Here is a 20,978-nt window from a genome sequence, read left to right on the forward strand (position 1 = left end):
AAATGCAAGGTTAGCACTTATTTCAAGAGGACTAGAATATAAAATCAAGGATGTAATGCTGAGAGATAATAAGGCATTGGTCAGACCACATTTGGAATATTGTGAGCAGTTTTGTGCCCCTTTATCTGAGAAAGGATGTGCAAGCATTGGACAGGGTCCCAAGGAGGTTCACAGGGATGAGTCCAAGAATGAAAGGATTAATATATGTGAAGCATTTAATGGCCTTTACTCACTGGAGTTTAGAAGAATAAATGTAGGCCTCATTGAAACCTTTTGAATATAGAGTGGAGATGGAAGGGATGTTTCCTATAGAGGGGGAGTCTAGGACCAGAGGGCACAGCCATAGAATACAAGAACATCCCTTTAGAACAGAGGTGAGGAGGAATTTCTTTAGCCAGAGGGTGGTGAATCTGTGCAGTTCATTACCACAGAGACAGCTTTGGAGGCCCAGTTATTGAGTTTAGTTAAAATAGAGGTTGATATGTTTTTGATTATTCAGGGTGTCAATGGTTACAGGGAGAAGACAGGAGAATGGGGTTCAGAGGGATAATAAATCAGCTATGATGGAATGGTGGAGCAGACTCGATGGGCCAAATGGCCTAATTCTGCTCCTATATCTTATGGTCTTACTAGCTCAAACTTTTGGCAATAGCAACCATTCATTACCACAGACACTGCAATCGCTGACAATCTGCCTCAGCTGGGAGGGCTATTTGGGTCATAGGATGGTGGGAAGGGTTTAACTGAGGTTTAATTTCAAGCAAATCATACTGGTGCCCAAGAAGAGTAGAGTGAGCCACCTCAGTGACAATCAGCTGGTGCCACCAACCCCTACAATGATGAAATGTACTGAGGAGTCGGTCATGGCTAGAATTAGCTCCTTGCTTGAGCAAGGACCTGGCCCTGCTACAATTTGCCTGCCACTACAGCGGGTTACACCGGCTGGTGGCGCAGTGACATCAGTGCCGGACTCCGGAGCGAAGGTTCCTGAGTTCGAATCCAGTCCGGCCACTCCCGGACACGCTTTCCATCCGTGCCGGGTTGAGTGTCGAGCTCACAACTCGGCCTCGTAAAAAAAAACACTGCACTATGAGAAGGATGTGGGGACCACTCACAGAATCGTTCCTCCAAGACAACCACTTGATAAAATAAGTGGTCGCCAAGGCTCTGGCGGAGTATGGCACACAAAAGAAAACAGCAGGTTATAGCAGATGCAATCTCACTGGCTCTCCACTTGTCTTTGGATCTCCTGAACAATAGCAATGCCTACGTCAGGAGCTGTTTATTGATTACAGCTCAGTGTTTTAACACCTCAGAACTAATCAACAAGGCACAAATCCCATACAGTCACGGGGTGAATGTCCAACCTCCTTACAGGCAGCAGCGAGAATTGAACCCCAGCACCACCCTCACATCTATGCCACCTGGCCACAAAGCCCTTTGACTTTGATTTGACAATTCAACTTTGACTTTGATTAATATTTTAAAACTTATCAATTTAGCAGCTTTTTTCCCCCTGTTGTGCTAAGTCCTGTTTGCATTGAGCCGTAGAATTTGGCAGACAAAGCTGTTTGAAGATTACCCAACCTAACGATATCAGGCTGTCAGCTGTGAGAAGCTAAAGAGCAGAGCAAAGTGCATGCTCCAGAGTTACGTCCAGATCCATTGTTCTTACTGTCCCTCCCTGCAGTTTGTCAGTAGTTCTTTCCCCTTAGCCAAACAAACATGGCCTGGAATCGCTGGGGCTGGCGGTTCTGCATCTCTGTTCTGTTCCCTCTGGTCGGATGTCACCCACAGTGCTTGGATTTCAAGCCCCCCTTCCAGCCAGCAAAGGGTCTTGCATTCTGCACACTCTATAGTGACTTTGGCTGCTGTGACACTGTCAAAGACAGAGAATTACAGAGCCGCTTCTACCGCATCATGGACAAGTTTGATTACTCCCTGTACGCCACCTGCGCTGCACAGATCCGGGACATTTTATGTGGGGTAAGTGTCTCTGAGAGATTGATACTAATCTATGTCTTTAGACACAAGTGTTTCCAATGTTCTTCTGGTTATCTTCACTTCCTACTCTCTCCATAAACTTTGGTTCATCCAGAACTCTGCTGCCTGCATTCTGACTCACTATAAGACTCGCCCTCATTGCCTCCGCACTCAGCATGAAAAATGGGACTAGTATACAACATAGAACAAGCCCTTCAACCCATGATGTTGTGCTAAAACTAACCTTTAACCAAGATCAATATACCCTTTCCCTCCCACACAACGCTGCGTTCCATTCGTGTGCCTATTAAGTCTATTAAATGTCCCTAGTGTACCTGCCTCTCTCACCACCCCTGGAAACGTACCACGCACCTACACTCTCTCTGAAAAAAAAACCTACTCCCAACATACCTCCTATACTTTCCTCCAATCACCTTAAAATCATGCCCCATCATATTAGACATTTCTGCCTGGAAGTAAGGAGACGGCTGTCCACTTTATCTCTCCTCTTATAATTTCATACACCTCTATTAAGCTGCCTTTCGTCCTCCTTCTCCCCAAAGAGAAGGCGGATAACCCTAGCTTGCTCAATCTGACTTCAACCGGTAAAGTGGGGCCACTACATGACAACTTGTTGTGTGTGGCTTCGATGGGAATCATCAAATATTCCTGTTCAGGATTACCACAGCTGAAATCCACAGTCACAACCATGAGTACTTCAGTAAGCAACATCGTTTTAAAAAAATTTATCGATACTCATATTCGATGAAGCTCAGATGGCAGACTCTAGTTGCGAGTGTAGTTCCCCTTTAAGAAAGCGGATGTAGGAATGCCACACCGGTCTACAAGTACGATTGAAACGCAGAGGCCTCAGACTTCCACTCCTGGCTACCCTGCTGAGGAATGCACAATGAAAAATAAAATTGAAGACCTCAGAGCAGGATTGTTGTACTCGAGGGACACCAGGGATTTCTTTGTACCCTGCTTTATGGAAACGTGGCTCACACCCACAATTGCAGTGTTGCATCCCAACAACTTTATCATTCTCCCCAAAGACGGAACAGCTCAGTCTTTTAAAGGCCAAGGAGGTGGAGTATACTTTATTGTTAACTCCTTGTAGTGCATAAGCATGTTAGTTCTGTCTTAATCTTGCTCAACTGATGTAGAACATCTAGCAGTCAAATGTTATACCTGACCACTAATGTACCACCATCAAGAATGCTTGCTGTGCTGTCCCATTCCCACATTTTGGAAAGTCTGATCACCTGGCTGAAAGTCTACTTCCCTTTAGAGGCAGACACTAAAAACCACAGCATCAATACTGAGGACCTAGATGTTGACACCCAGGAATTTGAAACTGCTCACTCTTTCCACCACTGATCCATCGATGAGGACTGCTGTGTGTTCCCCTTGCTGAAGTCCACAATTAATTCCTTGGTCTTACTGAAATTGAAAACAAAGTTGTTGCTCCATCACCACTCAAAGAGCTGACCCATTTTGCTCCTGTACCCCTCCTTGACAACGTTAATTGTGTTGTTGGCAAATTTATAGTTGTCACTTGAGCTGTGCCTATCCACGTAATTACTGGTGTAGAGAGAGTAGAACAGTGGGCTAAACATGCACCCTTGAGGTGTGTCAGTGTTGACTGCCAACTAGAAGAAGATTTGATCTTCGATCCTCACAGACTGTGGTCTCCTGGTGAGGAAGCCAAGGATCCAGAGGCAGAAACCTTGGAGCTTGTTGATTGGAACTGAAGGTATGATTGTGTTGGACGGTGAGTGTTGTCAATAAACAGCAGTCTGATGTAGGTATTAGTATTGTCCAGGTGATCCAAGGCCGAGTGGAGAGCCAATAAGATTGCGTCATCTATTCTGGCGATAGGCAGATTGCAGTAGGTCCAGTTCCTTGCTTTGGCGGGATTTGATTCTAGCCATGACGAATCCCTCAAAGCACCATCACTGTAGATGTGAGTGCTACTGGATGATAGTCGTTGAAGCAACTCACCCAGCTCTTCATGGGCACTGGTGTGATTTCACCCTTTTGAAGCGGGTGAGAACATCCAACTGCAGCAGTGAGAGATTGAAGGTGTCCTTGAACGCTCCCACACATGTTGGCACACGTTTTCAAAGCCCTACCAGGTACATAATCGAGGCTGACAGTTCACCCTCTTGAAAGAGGTTCTGACCTCGGCCTCCAAGGCAGAGATCATATGGTGACCAGATGCTGCAGGGATTCACACAGGTGTGCTTTTATTCTCCCCTTCAAAGTGTGTCGAACTCATCTGGGAGAGAAGTACCACAACCACTCACGGCATTAGGTTTTGCTTTGCAAACCCTGAAAGACTTGATGTGCATCTGATTGCCTCTAACCTCAATCAAAATTGTTTCTTCATCTTTAAAGTAGCCTTCTGTAGGTCATACCTGAACTAATTGTATAATTCTAGATCACTGGTCTTGAAAGCCAGAGACATTGAGCCCTCAAGAGACTATAAATCCAACAGTGGCTTTTGGTTTGGTTATGCCTGGTATGTCCCTGAAGGCGCACTCTCATCTCATCCATACAGGACTTGATGAAATCAGAGACACCCTGGCATGTTCATTCAGACTTGAGGATGAATCCCTGAATATTGTCCGGTCTTCTGCCTCCCAACATATTGATGTAATTACAAAGGACGCATGACAGAAGCTCTGCTTCATTGGGAGTATGAGAGATCTAACTGGTCGCATCACTGTCTGTTCTGGACGGGCCACAGCACGGGATCAGAAAATGCTGCAGAAAGTTGTAAACTCAGCCAGCTCCATCGCATTATGGGATGCATCCACAACGCCTTCAAAAGGCGATGCCGTCCATCATTAAGGATCCCCATCAGCCAGAACATGGCCCCTGCTCATTGCTACCAACAAGAAGGAGACACACTTCAGGAACAACTTCTTCCCCTTCGCTATCAGATTTCTAAATGGATGATGAATTCATGAACATTGCTGTAGGATTTTTCTCTCTATCTTTGCACTATTTATTTAATTATATGCATAAGACCATAGGACCATAAGATATAGGAGCAGAATTAGGCCATTTGGCCCATCAAGTCTGATCCACTATTTTCATGCCTGATCCATTTGTCCTCTCAGCCCCAGTCTCCTACCTTCCTCCCTGCCCCCCCCCCCCGGTATCCCTTCATGCCCTGACTGATCAAGAATCCATCAACCTCTGGTTTAAATATACATAAAGACTTGATCTCCACAGCTGCCTGTGGCAACAGATTCACCACTCTCTGCCTAAAGAAATTCCTCCTCATCTCCATTCTAAAAGGACACCCCTCTGTTCTGAGGCTTAGACTCTCTCATCATAGGAAACATCCTCTCCAAAAACTCCCATCGAGATCTTTCAACATTCAACATGCACAAAATGCTGGTGGAACGCAGCAGGCCAGGCAGCAGAACAGTCAATGTTTCGGGCCAAGACCCTTTGTCAGGACTAACTGAAAAGAAAGTTAGTACGAGATCTTTTCTTTCAGTTATAGACAATAGACAATAGGTGCAGGAATAGGCCATTCAGCCCTTCTAGCCAGCACTGCCATTCAATGTGATCATGGCTGATCATACACAATCAGTACCCCGTACCTGCCTTCTCCCCATATCCCTTGACTCTGCTATCTTTAAGAGCTCTATCTAACTCTTTCTTGAAAGCATCCAGAGAATTGGCCTCCACTGCCTCCTGAGGCAGAGCATTCCACAGATCCACAATTCTCTGGGTGAAAAGGTATTTCCTCAACTCCGTTCGAAATGGCCTACCCCTTATTCTTAAACTGTGGCCTCTGGTTCTGGACTTTCCCAACATCGGGAACATGTTTCCTGCCTCTAGCATGTCCAATCCTTTAATAATCTTATATGTTTCAATCAGATCCCCTCTCATCCTTCTAAATTCCAGTGTATACAAGCCCAGTCGCTCCAATCTTTCAACATATGACAGTCCCGCCATTCCGGGAATTAACCTTGTGAACCTATGCTGCACTCCCTCAATAGCAAGAATGTCCTTCCTCAAATTTGGAGACCAAAACTGCACACAGTACTCCAGGTGGGGTCTCACCAGGGCCCTGTACAACTACAGAAGGACCTCTTTGCTCCTATACAACTCCCCTTGTTATGAAGGCCAACATGCCATTAGCTTTCCTCACTGCCTGCTGTACCTGTATGCTTGCTTTCGTTGACTGATGTACAAGAACACCTAGATCTCGTTGTACTTCCCCTTTTCCTAACTTGAAACCATTCAGATAGTATTCTGCCTTCCTGTTCTTGCCACCAAAGTGGATAACCTCACATTTATCCACATTAAACTGCATCTGCCATGCATCTGCCCACTCACCCAACCTGTTCAAGTCACCCTGCATTCTCCTAACATCCTCCTTATATTTCACACTGCTACCCAGCTTTGTGTCATCTGCAAATTTGCTAATGTTAGTTTTAATCCCTTCATCTAAATCATCAACGTATATTGTAAATAGCTGCGGTCCCAGCACCAAGCCTTGCGGTACCCCACTGGTCACAGCCTGCCATTCTGTTAGTCCTGACAAAGGGTCTCGGCCCGAAATGTGGACAGTACTTCTCCCTATAGATGCTGCCTGGCCTGCTGAGTTCCACCAGCATTTTTGTGTGTGTTGCTTGAATTTCCAGCATCTGCAGATTTCCTCGTGTTTGCGTCTTTCAACATTCGATAGGTCTCAATTAGGTCACTCCTCATCCTTCTGAATTCTAGTGAATACAGGCACTTTCCATATGACAAGTTGTTCAATCCCAGAATAATTGTTGTTAACCTGTTTTGAACCCTCTCCAGTGTCAGCACAACCTTTCTAAGATAAGGGTCCAAAACTGCCCACAACACTCCAAGTCAGGCCTCCCCAGTGCTTTATAAGATCTCAACGTTACATCCTTGCTTTTGTATTCTAGACCTCTTGAAACAGGCTCAACCTGCAAAATAAATACAGCATATAACTTACTATAATTTATAGCTTTTTTACTATGTAGTAACTGTGCTGCTGCCAAAAAACAACACATTTCATGACGTATGCCAGTGATATTAAATCTGATTCCGATTCTGATCCTTATTCTATCCTCACAAAACAAGCTCTCGAATCCAGGCAGCATCCTGGTAAACCTCCTCTGCACACACAAATGTTTAGGAACAGCTTCTTCCCTTCCACCATTAGATTTCTGAATGGACAATGTTGTTTTGTGTTGCAAATTGCACTCTGACCAACAAACCACAGCAAAATTATAATACATTTATATTTGTATATGGTGAATAAAGTTGATCTGTGATCCTTGATCCTAAATCTATGTGAACAGTTGCTGTTTTGTCAAGTACTTTCACTCCATCTGCAAAAAGCTGGATTTCCCCTTTTAATTCCAATCACCATTTCCATTCTGACATGTCAGTCTGTTCTACTGCCTCGAGGCCATCCTCAGGTTGGAGGGGCAATATCCTATATTCCATCTGGGTAGTCTCCAACCTGATGACGTGAACACCAATTCTTCCAACTTCTGTTAATTTTTATCTCTCCCTGTTCCCTCATCTTCAATTCCCCACCCTTCCCCCCTTCTTCTCTTCTCCTCACCTGCCTATCACCTCCCCCAGTGCCCCTCCTCATTCCCTTTCTCCCATGGTCCACTCTTCTCTGCTATCAGATTCCTTCTTCTTCAGCCCTTTACCTTTTCCACCAATCAGCCTTCCCCAGCTCACCAACCTGGCTTCTCCTATCACCTTCTAGCTTTACTTCTTCCCCTCCTGCTATCTTCATATTCTGGGTTCTTCCCTGTTACGAACCCCGTAACTGGGTCACTTACCAGCAAAGCTAGAGAGGTCCGTTGAAGTCTGATGGTACTATTTTTAACAGTATTTATTGATAAAAATACACAAAAATAATATCAATGCAAACATATAGATAATATACGTCGTCAATACTAAATCTAAAAGTGCGGGTATAATAAGAATCAAGAAGAAATAGCTCTATCGTTGTCTAGGGGATAATGTATTGTCCGATGGAAATATAAAAGTCACTGTTAGTTCGTTCAAGCTGCAGCGTTTAGGGTTTGAGAGAGAGACGGGTTAAACTTGCCCAGTTCTTTGATGAAGCCAATCCTTCGAGTCTTTTGGGAGTTGGTTTCCCCGTTGTTAGCTAAAAGCCGTTTTTCTGTGGTAAGGGCACCGGTTTCCGGGGAAAAATGGAACCGAACACACGTGACCTCCCACCGGCTTCCGCTATTATGGGATCGCTAGCGTTTCTTCTGGTGCGTCTGAGGGGCTGTTCCCACAGACCCTCTTTTATCCTGACTCACAGGGTCTCAGATGTCAGTCAGGTTGGGGGTGATGCAATCCCTCCACCAACCAGCCCACTTTGCCTGAGGGCTTCCATGTAGCACAGCATTGCAATACACAAGTTCGTCTTCAAGAGACAATGGCCGTGTCCCGTAGCTTTATATCACCGGGGAAATGAGACATTCTGCATGTCTTTCTCTCATTCCCTGGGTCTCCTGACCCAAATCAATAGTGATCTTGCGATTCTCACAAAGGAGGGGGCTGCAGGCGTAACATCCCCCCCTTCCTTTCCGGCCCCGATGAAAAGTCTAGGCCCAAAATGTCGACTACTGATTCATTGCCATCAATGCTGCCTGACCTGCTGAGCTCCTCCAGCATTCTGTGTATGTTGCTCTGGATCTCCAGCATCTGCAGAATCTCCTGTGCAGTTTGTCACTGAGGTTGCATTAATTATGCACTGAAACATTGCAGGGGCACACTCTTGGGGCTTTACAACACAGAAACGGGCCCTTCAACCTATCTGGTCCATGCTAACCATCGTGCTTATTTACACTAATCCTAGCTGCCTGCATTAGGGCCATACTCGAATGTACTTAGCCTAATTATTCTCTGTTCAAATGCATCTTAAATAGAGATTCAAATACAGATTTATTTGTCACATATATATTGAAACACACAGTGAAACGCATCGTTCGTGCCAACAACCAACACAGTCCACTGATGTGCTGGGGCAGCCTGTAAGTGTCGCCATGTTCCAGCACAGCGTGAGATTCTGTCAGGCTCCACCACCTCCTCCAGAATTACGTTCAAGATATCCACCATTCTCTGTGTGAAATCTTACCCCTCAGGTCCCCTTCAAAACTCTTCCCCTTGCTCCGAACCCATGCACATTTGTCTTAATACATGCATGACAGCGTAGCAGCTCGCGATCATCGATCGTGGTTCAATTCCTGCGGCTTTCTGTAAGGAATTTGCATGTTCACGCACCGTGACTGTGTCAGTTTTATCCAGGCTCTTTGGTTTTCTCCAACACTTCAATCACATACCATACAGGATCAAAAAGTTGTGGGTGCTTAAGGCATTGCGGCCTACCTCAAACCTTGCTGATTTAACTCGGTGCATACTCTGTTACGGGGGGGGGGGCGATGAGAGCAGACCCAAAGGCAGGACACAGACAACAGAGGTAGTTTCAACAGAACAGTGTTTATTGAGAATTACTAGGAAGCCCAGGGAGCAAGGACAAAAATGTCAACATGGACGTAAATGTTGGATAACAAATTGGTAAACCCTGGACTTGGACTCGACTCGGACTTAGAACTTGGCTGGGACTCAAAGCCTGGAACTGGAACACAGCTTGGAGCCTGGAATTTGGACTGGACTTGGACAATGAAAGACAGAATACCTAACTCGGAGCAGCGGCTAACGGTCGGACCTACTTAGCTGGAAGGACTTGGGCAACGAGGAGACAAAACTGCATGACAGTTCATTCGTATCTAGGCTCAGAGTGGCAGCAAAGTGACCTGCAACACTCAGCTGGATGGCAGGCACCCAACTCGACCCCCGGAACTCGACTCAACTTGGCCCCGGAACTCGACTCGACTCGGCCCCGGAACTCGACTCGACTCTGCCCCGGAACTCAACTCGACTCGACCCCCGGAACTCGACTCAACTTGGCCCCGGAACTCGACTCGACTCAGCCCCGGAACTCGACTCGACTCGGCCCCGGAACTTGACTCAATTTGGCCCCGGAACTCGACTCGACTCGGCCCCGGAACTCGACTCAACTTGGCCCCGGAACTCGACTCGACTCGGCCCCGGAACTCGACTCAACTTGGCCCCGGAACTTGACTCAACTCGACTCGACCCTAGGAACTCGACTCGACTCGACCCTGGAACTTGACTCGACTTGGCCCCAGAACACAACTCGACTTGGCCCCGGAACTTGACTCGACTCAACCCCAGGAACTTGACTCGACTCGGTCTTGGAACCCGACTTGACACAGAAGACGGTCCCTTATTCCCAGCGGCTCGGAACATGCATACTCTGCCAGCTACGGTGATCAATTCTCAGCTGAACATGAAAACTGCAGAGTTCGTACCTTACTCAGAGCAGTGGCAAGATGTCCGGCAACTCAGCTGAACATGAAAACAATTGAATTCGCTAAGCAACCACAGGCACCAAAGCGTCCTGGTGATGGTACAGACTTCTCAACAGCCCGGATGCGTGTAACACCAGATTGGCTTCCAATGACTAGCTTCTGGTGATGGTCCAGCAAATGAGTAGCTGTAACCTGGAGCTTATACGTTTCGGTTTGAAGTTGAAGATCAGGTGCTTAATCAAGGTGCCCAACGGAACACGAGGAAAAGGAAATAACTGGAATGAGGATTCCACGGACCGGACCATGACATTCACTGTACATAGAAATAAAGCTAATCTTTCTTTCCTTCTCTATCTGTACCTGAATGAGAACGTTTGGAGAGAAGGATTACAAGCTGGCGAGTGATAGGTGGGACCAGGCGTGGGGGAAGGTGATTGGTTGGGGGATGGGTGAGTAAGTGAGAAACTTTTTTTTGTTATTTCTTACAAAAAGTCTTTATTACAAATTCAGTGCTATATATACAAAACAGTGACTAACACAATTACTTCACTACAAGCAGACAATACATATTAAACAAAAATGTTTCCATCTCTATCAATGATGGCACTAACCCCCAGCGGAGCCCAACAGTCCCGGATCGCCTCTAAGGTCACCGTGTTCCTTCACAATAGTTACCCAGGCATGAACACAGTCCCCCTAAGCATTGCCAGGCAGTCTACCCGAGGAGGTGAGAAACTGGGAGGTAACAGGTCGCAGAGATAAAGGGCTGAAGAAAAAGGAATCTGATAGGAGAGGACCGTGGACCATTGGAGAAATGGAAAGGAGAGAGAAACCAGAGTGAGGAAGGAATGGGATGATAGGCAGGTTGTATAGGTGGGGGAGAGAACAGAAAGATTCAGAGAGTCTCTAGAATGAGGGAAAACAAAGGTGGAGAAGAGGGGACATCAATAAAAACAGGGCAATAGTAACCGGAAGTTAGAGGAATCGTTGTTCGCGCCACCAGGTTGGATGCTACCCAGACAGAAAGCGAGGTCCTCCGATGTGTGCTCGGCCTCTTCGTGGCTGTGGTGGACATGTCGGTGTCGCTGAGGCTTTACAAGCCATTGGTCAGACTGCACTCGAGTATTATGAACAGTTCTGGGCCCCTAATCTCAGAAAAGATGTGCTGGTATTGGAGAGGGTCCAGAGGAGGTTCAGGGGAATAATCCTGGGAGTAAGAGGGTTGACATGTGAGGAGTGATCGATGGCTCCGGGCCCGTACTCGCCGGAGTTCCGAAGACCGAGGGGAAAGTCCCATTGAAACCTACCGAATATAAAGTGGGCATGAAGAGGATGTTTCCTCTTGCGGGGGTGTCTAAGACTCCTGGGGCAGGAATACAAGAACACTCCTTTCTACCAGGGCTGAGGAGGAATTTCTTTTGCTGGAGCGTGGTGCATCTGTTGAGCTCACTGCCATGGGCGGCTGGGGAGGACAAGTCGTTGAGTACACTTGAAGCAGAGCTTGACAGTTTCTTGGTTAGTCAGGGAGTCAAAGGTTACAGGAAGAAGGCAGGAGGATAGGGTGGACAGGGATAATAACTTAGCCATGATGGAATGGTGGAGAAGGCTTGGAAGGTCGGAATGGCCTAACTCTGCTCTTATGTCTTATGGAAGGGGAAGACAAATTACCACAACCATTCCCCCACCCCCCACATCCCTCCAACACATTCTACCACCCACCCACAGACCAGGGGCAACTAACAGTGGCCAATCTGCACACCTTTGGGATGTGGCAGAAAATCGGAGCCCTGAGGGCGGTGGGGGGGGGGGGGAACCCACGTCGTTACAGGGTGAATCTGCAAACTGCAATCATTGCGAATTCAGGATCGAAGCAACCTTTCCCGGCTGTGCCACTGTGCAGCCTTGATTGCGTAAGTGTCAAAGATCACTATTGCTACTCCTGCTCTGTACAGAACAAAGAGCAATTTCTCTAACCCAAGTTACGATTGTAGACAATTCTCCGGTCGCACAAGCACAGGCAAATTTTTGCACCAGGTGCTGGTTCAGTGCAAGTGGGATGTAATTTGATAATGAAATTTTATACAAAGCATGCAACCTGCCCAGAGTTATCACGTGAGATCAGATTGTCACAGAGTGGGGAAACAGCCTCTTCAACCCATGAACCCGCTGACGCACAATTTTCAACCGGAAGAGTCGGCACTTTCTTGCCTCCCACAGATATTTTTCGACCCACTGGGCTTCCTCCAGGAAACTATTAAACGGAGAGTTTAGCTTCTCTTGTCACATGCACCAAAGCATACAGTGTATGGAATTGTTTGGGCCAAATCAGGTCAGTGAGGTTTGTTCTGGGCAGCCCACAAGTGTCACCACATTTCTGGCGCCAACGTAGCCTGTCCACAACTCACTAGGCCTAACTATACTCATCCCCCCCATCCCTTCCCACCGATCTCCCTCCTGGCACTTATCCTTGTAAGCAGAACAAGTGCTACACCTGCCCTTACACTTCCTCCCTCACCACCATTCAGGGCCCCAGGCAGTCCTTCCAGGTGAGGAGACACTTCACCTGTGAGTTGGCTGGTGTGGTATACTGCGTCCGGTGCTCCCGGTGTGGCCTTTTATATATTGGTGAGACCCGACACAGACTGGGAGACCGTTTCGTGGAACACCTATGCTTGGTCCGCCAGAAAAAGCAGGATCTCCCAGTGTAATTCCACGTCCCATTCCCATTCTGATATGTCTATCCCTGGCCTCCTCAACTGTCAAAATGAATCCAAACTCAGGTTGGAGGAACAACACCTTATATACCGGCTGGGTAGCCTCCAACCTGATGGCATGAACATTGACTTCTCCAACTTCCATTAATGCCCCTCCTCCAATTCTTACCCCATCCCTGACATATTTAATTGTTTGTTTTTTTTCTCTCTCTCTGCCTATCACTCTGCCTGTTCTCCATCTCCCTCTGGTGCTCCCCCCTCCCCCTTTCTTTCTCCCCAGGCCTCCCGTCCCATGATCCTTTCCCTTCTCCAGCTCTGTATCCCTTTCACCAATCACCTTTCCAGCTCTCAGCTTCATCCCACTCCCTCCGGTCTTCTCCTATCATTTTGCATTTCCCCCTCCCCCCACTACTTTCAAATCTCTTACTATCTCTCCTTTCGGTTAGTCCTGACGAAGGGTCTCGGCCCGAAACGTCGACAGCGCTTCTCCCTATAGATGCTTCCTGACCTGCTGAGTTCCACCAGTATTTTGTGTGTGTTATTGTAGCCTAGCCTATCTACTTTCTTAGAAGTTTGTGTAAATTCAGCTTTGTCATCTACAGGGGAGATGTCAGGGGTAAGTTTTTTACTCAGAGAGTGGTGAGTGTGTGGAATGGGCTGCCAGCAATGGTGGTGGAAGCGGATACGCTGGGTCTTTTCAGAGACTTTTGGATAGGTACATGGAGCTTAAAAAAATAGAGGGCTATGGGTAAGCCTAGTAATTTCTAAGGTAGGGACATGTTCGGCACAGCTTTGTGGGCCGAAGGGCCTGTATTGTGCGGTAGGTTTTCTATGTTTCTGTGTAACTCCAATTCCAGTTCTGAATGCGGACAGATAGGTTTGGCGTAGGTGGGCAGAGGGTTGGCATAGATGTGATGGGCAGAAGGGCCAGTTCCATGATGCTCTGTGCGGTCTGAGCTTGCTTGCCTCGTCTCTGTTTGACTGCGATCCGTTCCCTTTGCAGGAATGCTCTCCATACGCTGCTCATCTGTACGATGCTGAGGATCCTTCGACGCCCGTCAGGCAGCTGCTCGGGCTCTGTGGTGACTACTGCGTCGAATTCTGGAATACGTGTCGGGCGATCCTGCCCACCTTGGTGGGAGAGGGAAGCCTTCGCGAGCTGGTGTCGGACAGGGACAAATTCTGCGAAGCTTTGCAGCTGCAAGACCTGGATTACTGCTTCCCCCACATCCTGGCAAACAAGAACCTGACGAGAAACCTGGGGGTGGTGAATTCAGGCTCCGGCGGCTGCCTTCAGCTTTGCCTGCAGGAAGTGGCCAACGGGCTTCGCAATCCCGTTGCTATGGTGCATGCAAATGACGGGACTCACCGGTTCTTCATTGCAGAGCAGATTGGCATAGTCTGGGTGTACCTCCACACCGGGGCCAGGCTGGAGAATCCGTTCCTCAACATCACTCACGCAGTATTGACCTCTCCCTGGGAAGGGGACGAGCGTGGCTTTCTGGGCCTGGCCTTTCACCCCAAGTACAGATACACCGGGAAGGTCTACGTCTACTACTCTGTTGAGCTGCACTTTGAGGAAAAGATCAGAATTAGCGAGTTTACCATTTCTTCCAATGACATGAACGTATTAAATCATCGCTCTGAGCGGTGAGTGGGTCAAGTGCCCTCCTTGATGATTTGTTCAGTTGTTGGTTTTTGTATCGGTTTATTGTTGTCACATGTACTGAGATACAGTGAGGAGCTGATCTCGCATGCGGTTCATTACACAGTGCACTGAGGTCGAACAAGGTAAACAAAGTGAATCTGAAATCAGAGATCTAGACAAGAAAAGAATGCAGAATAAAATGTAACAGCTGCGGAGAAAGTGCAGTGCAGGCAAGCAGTAAGACCATAACAAGATAGATCAGGAGACCATCTTTGTGTACTATGGATCACTTAAAAGTCTTATAAAAGTGGGATAGAGGCGATGGTGGTACGAGCTTTCAGGCTGTTGTATCTTCTGCCCGCTGGGAGGGGGGGAGAAGGGAGAAGGTCTGGGGTAGGAAAGATCCTTTGATAATGCTGGCTGCTAGAGTGTGGCAATGAGAAGTGTAGACTGTAGTAGTACAGTCGCCACAGTAACGTAGTGGTAGGCATAATGCAGCGAGCGGAAAATTCCCACCACCGACTGTAAGCAGTTAGTAAGTTCGCCCAGGATGATGTGCATTTCCTCCGAATGTTTCTGTTTTCTCCCACATTCCAAAGCTGTAGAGGTTAGAGTTAATAAGCTGTGGGCATGTTATGTTGGCGCTGGATGCCTGGGTTGTTTTGGTTGTGACACAAACTGTGCATTTCACTGTATGTTTTGCTATCTCGATATTCTTGTGACAAATAGAGCTAATCTTAGTCATATCTCTTATCATAGTCCATGGATAGGAGGCTTTTTTGTGCGATGTCCACATCTCTGCACATGACTATTGTTCATGAGGCATACACTCAAAATGCTGGAGGAACTCAGTAGCTCAGGCAGCATCGATGGAGAGGAATAAAGAGTTGATGTTTCTCCAGGCCAAGACCCTTCATCAGGACTGCAAAGGAAAGGGGACAAAGGCCAGAATAGGAAGGTGGAGGGTGTGGGAGGAGTACAAGCTGGCAGATACGAGGTGAGACCAGATGAAGGAGGTTGGAAAGGAGGAATGAAGTGAGAAGCAGGGAGATGATAGGTGGAATTGTCTTGGCCAATTCAATTGTCTTGTAACATTGACTGTTTATTCCTCTCCATGAATGCTGCCTGACTTGTTCAGTTAGACCATAAGACATAGGAGCAGAATTAGGCCATTCAGCCCATCGAGTCCTCTCTGTCATTCCATCATGGCTGATCCCAGATCCCTCCCAACCCCATGCATCTGCCTTCTCGCTATAACCTTTGATGCCCTGACCCCAATCAGGAAATGATCAACTCCTGCCTTAAGTGTACCCACGGAACTGGCCTCCATCGCAATCTGTAGCAGAGCATTCCACAGATTTAATACTCCTGAGCTAAAAAAAATTCCTCCTTACCTCTGTTCTAAAGGGTCACCCCTCAATTTTGAGGCTGTGCTTGTTAGCTCTAGATACCCCTTCCATAGGAAACATCCTCCCTATCTGGTCCTTTCAGCATTCAATAGGGCTCAATGAGATTCCCCCCCACATTCTTCTAAGTTTCAGTGAGTACAGGCCCAAAACTGCCAAGCACTCCTCATATATTAACACCTTTGTTCCCCAAATCGTCCTCATGAACCTCTTCTGGACTCTCTCCAACGACAACACATCCTTTGGCCATTCCCATCAACAATAAGTATACCGTTTTGGATACTGTTGGTGGGGATGACCTACCAGGAACAAGTTGCAGTGGTCCTGTCTCTGGCACTGAGGTTGGACCCTCGACTAGAAAGGGGAGGAGGGAAGAAAAGAGAGCGGTAGTGATAGAGGATTCTATAGTCAGGGGGGCAGATAGGAGATCTTGTGGGGAAGATCGGGAGTCTCGGATGGTATGTTGCCTCCCTGGTGCTGGGGTCCAGGACATCTCAGATTGGGTGCAGGTTATTCTTGAGAGGGAGGGCAAGAACCCAGATGTTGTGGTCCATGAAGGGACCAACGACGTGGGTAGGATGAGTGAGGGGATCCTGCGTAGTGAGTTCAGGGATTTAGGTGCAAAGCTGAAGGGCAGGACCTCCAGGGTAACAATCTCAGGATTGCTACCTGTGCCACGTGCGAGTGAGGCAAGGAACAGAAGGATTATACAGATTAATACGTGGCTGAGAGGATGGTGCAGGAGGGAGGGCTTCAGGTTTTTAGATAATTGGGTCAATTACAATATATGTTCCAACGGGACGGTTTACACCTGAACTGGACCGGTACTAACATTCTTGCAGGAAAGTTTGCTAGTGCTGCTCGGGGGGGTTAAACTAAATTTGCAGGGGGCAGGGATCCAGAATGTGAGAGAGGATAGCGAGATGAAAAATAAAGGACAGGTGGGGACTACACGGTTCCGGAATATTAAGTGTGTAGTAGAGAAAGGTGAGGTGGAACAAGTGATAAGGAGGACACATGTACAGAGGGTGGTCTGACGGAACATGGAGTTAAATGTGCAGAAAGAATAAGTAAATTTAAGAAGGACAACAAAATTCAAGGGGCGTATAGCCCGATGGGAGTTTGGGGAGCAGGGTTAAGCACAATAGGCAGCGATTTAAACAGAGAGAGGAGAAAAGGGCTAAAAATTCTATATCTGAATTCACGGTGTCAGAAATAAGGCAGATGAGCTTGAAGCTCAGGTGCGAATGGGTAACTATGATGTTGTTGGGATTTGGCTGCAGGGAGATCAGACCTGGGAAATGAATGTACAAGGGTATACGTGCTATCGTAGGGACAGAAATGTGGGCAGAGGGGGTGGGGTGGCCCTGTTGGTGAGGAATGAAATTCAGTCCTTTGCAAGGGGGGACATAGGATCAGGAGAAGTAGAGTCTGTGTGGACAGAACTGAGGAACAGTAAGGGCAAAAGGACCCTAATGGGTGTTGTCTACAGGCCCCCAAACAGTAGCATGGATATTGGGTGCAAGTTGAATAGGGAGTTAACATTGGCATGTGGCAAAGGTAATGTCGCAGTAGTTATGGGGGATTTCAACAAGCAGGTGAACTGGGAGAATCAGGTTGGTGCTGGACCCCAGGATAGGGAGTTTGTAGAGTGCCTACAGGATGAATTCTTGGAACAGCTTGTATGAGAGCCGACCAGGGACAAGGCTATTCTGGATTTAGTGTTATGTAATGAACAGGATTTGATAAGTGATCTTGAAGTAAAGGAGCCATTAGGAGGTAGTGATCATAAATGATAAGATTTTATCTGCAATTTGAGAAGGGTAAGGGCAGATCGGAGGTGTCAGTGTTGCAGTTGAACAGGGGAAACTATGGAGCCATGAGGGAGGAGCTGGCCAAAGTTAAATGGATGGATATCCTAGCAGAAAAGACAGTGGAACAGCAATGGCAGGTATTCTTGGGAATAATGCTCAAGGTGCAAAATCAGTTCATCCCCCAGAGAAGGAACGATGCAAAGGGGGGAAAGGGGCCACAGTGGTTGACAAAGGAAGTCAAAGGTTGCATAGCATTAAAAAAAAGGAAGTATGACAGAGCTAAGGTGAGTTGGAAGACAGATGATTGGGAAATTTTTAAGGAACAACAGAACTTAACTAAAAAAGGCAATACGGGGAGAAAAAATGAGGTATGAACAAAAGCTAGCCAGGAATATAAAGGATAGCAAAAGCTTTTTTAGATATGTGAAGAGAAAGAAGATAGTTAAGAACAATGTTGGGCCCTTGAAGAATGAACTGGGTGAAACTGTTATGGGAAACAGAGAAATGGCAGAAGAATTTAATAAGTACTTTAGATCTGTCTTCACTAGGGAAGACACAAGAAATCTCCCAGATGTATGGATGGGCCAAGGACATAGGGTAACAGAGGAAATGAAACAGATTGACATTAGGAAGGAAACGGTGATGAATAGACTGATGGGACTGAAGGTTGACAAATCCCCAGGTCCAGATGGTCTGCATCCTAGGGTACTAAAGGAGGTGGCCCTGGAAATTGCGGATGCATTGGTAATCATTTTCCAATGTTCCTTAGATTCAGGATCAGTTCCTGAGGATTGGAGAATGGATAATGTTATCCCACTTTTTAAGAAAGGAGGGAGGGAGAAAACAGAGAACTATCGTCCTGTCAGCCTAACATCAGTAGTGGGGAAGATGCTAGAGTCCATTATTAAAGACGAAATAGTGGCATATCTAGATAGCAGTGATAGGATTGGGCCGAGCCAACATGGATTTACCAAGGGCAAATCATGCTTGACTAATCTATTGGAGTTTTTCGAGGATGTAACCAGGAAGTTAGACAAGGGAGATCCAGTGGATGTAGTGTACCTCGATTTTCAGAAGGCATTTGATAAGGTCCCACATAGGAGATTGGTGGGTAAAATCAGAGCTCATGGCATTGGGAGGAAGATATTGACATGGATAAAAAACTGGTTGGCAGATAGAAAGCAAAGGGTAGCGGTGAATGGGTGTTTCTCGGAATGGCAGGTGGTGACTAGTGGGGTGCCACAGGGCTCGGTATTGGGACCACAGCTGTTTACGATCTACATCAACGATTTAGATGAAGGCATTGAGAATAACATCAGCAAGTTTGCTGATGATACTAAGCTGGGTGGCAGTGTGACATGTGATGAGGATGTTAGGAGAATTCAGGGTGACTTGGATAGGCTGGGTGAGTGGGCAGATACTTGGCAGATGACGTTTAATGGGAATAAGTGTGAGGTTATCCACTTTGGGAGTAGGAACAGGAAGGCAGATTATTATCTGAATGATGTAGAGTTAGGTAAGGGAGAAATACAAAGAGATCTAGGAATCCTTGTTCATCAGTCACTGAAGGTGAATGAGCAAGTGCAGCAGGCAGTGAAGAAGGCTAATGGAATGTTGGCCTTTATTACAAAGGGAATTGAGTACAAGAGCAAGGAAATCCTCTTGCATTTGTACAGGGCCCTGGTGAGACCCTGGAGTATTGTGTACAGTTTTGGTCTCCAGGGTTAAGGAAGGACATCCTGGCTGTAGAGGAAGTGCAGCGTAGATTCACAAGGTTAATTCCTGGGATGTCCGGACTGTCTTACGCAGAGAGGTTAGAGAGACTGGGCTTGTACACGCTGGAATTAAGGAGATTGAGAGGGGATCTGATTGCAACATATAAGATTATTAAGGGATTGGACAAGATAGAGTCAGGAAATATGTTCCAGATGCTGGGAGAGTCCAGTACCAGGGGGCATGGTTTAAGAATAAGGGGTAGGTCATTTAGGACAGAGTTAAGGAAAAACTTCTTCTCCCAGAGAGTTGTGGAGGTGTGGAATGCACTGCCCCAGAAGACAGTGGAGGCCAATTCTCTGGATGCTTTCAAGAAGGAGCTAGATAGGTATCTTATGGATAGGGGAATCAAGGGATATGGGGACAAGGCAGGAACCAGGTATTGATAGTAGATGATCAGCCATGATCTCAAAATGGCGGTGCAGGCTCGCAGGGCTGAATGGTCTACTTCTACACCTATTGTCTATTGTCTTTCCGAGATATGGGGCCCAGAACTACTGATAGTATTACAAGTGCTGCCTGACTAGTGTCTTATGAAGCACCAGGATTATCTTCTTGTTTTTATATTCCATTCCCCTTGAAATAAATGCCAACATTGCATTTGCCTTCTTTATCACAGACTCAACCTGTAAATTAACCTTCTGGGAGCCTTGCACGAGGACTCCTCAGTCCCTTTGCACCTCTGATGTTTGAACCTTCTCCAAATTTAGATAATAGTCTGTATTATTGTTCCTTTTACAAAAATGTGTTATTATATATTTCCCAATACTGTGCCATCTGCCACTTTTTTGCCCATTCTTCCAATTTGAGTAAGTCCTGCTGCAATCACATTTTCCTCAGCACTACCTACCCCTCCACCTTCTTCGTATCATCCACAAACTTTGCCACAAAGCCATCAATTCCATTATCTGAATCATTGACAAACAATGTGAAAAGTAGCGGTCCTAATGCTGACCCTTGAGGGACACCATTAGTCCCTGGCAGCCAATCAGAAAAGGCTCCCTTTATTCCTATTCGCTGCTTCCTGCCTGTTCAGCCTTTCCTCTCTCCATGCCAGTGTCTTTCCTGTAAAGCCATAGGATCTTATCTTGTTAACCAGCCTCATGTCTGGGACCTTATCAAATGCCTTCTGAAAATCCAAGTAAATGACACCACTGCCTCTCCTTTGTCCATTTTGCTTGTTACTTCCTCAAAGAACTCTAACAGATTTTTTTCAGGCAGATTTCCCT

General features: G+C 46.8%; 1 protein-coding gene across 1 annotated transcript in view; it reads left to right on the forward strand.

Moving 5' to 3' along the window:
- Positions 1–1,650: 1,650 nt before the first annotated feature.
- Positions 1,651–20,978, forward strand: part of hhipl1 (HHIP-like 1) — a 43,423-nt gene continuing 24,095 nt past the window's right edge. Inside the window, exons 1-2 of the mRNA XM_059960898.1 lie at positions 1,651–1,986; positions 14,112–14,758. Coding sequence (XP_059816881.1) covers positions 1,726–1,986; positions 14,112–14,758 — 908 coding nt within the window. The 5' untranslated portion in view covers positions 1,651–1,725. The remainder of the gene's footprint in view (positions 1,987–14,111; positions 14,759–20,978) is intronic.

This window comes from Hypanus sabinus, chromosome 2, assembly GCF_030144855.1.
Source record: "Hypanus sabinus isolate sHypSab1 chromosome 2, sHypSab1.hap1, whole genome shotgun sequence".
NCBI classification, from domain to species: domain Eukaryota; kingdom Metazoa; phylum Chordata; class Chondrichthyes; order Myliobatiformes; family Dasyatidae; genus Hypanus; species Hypanus sabinus.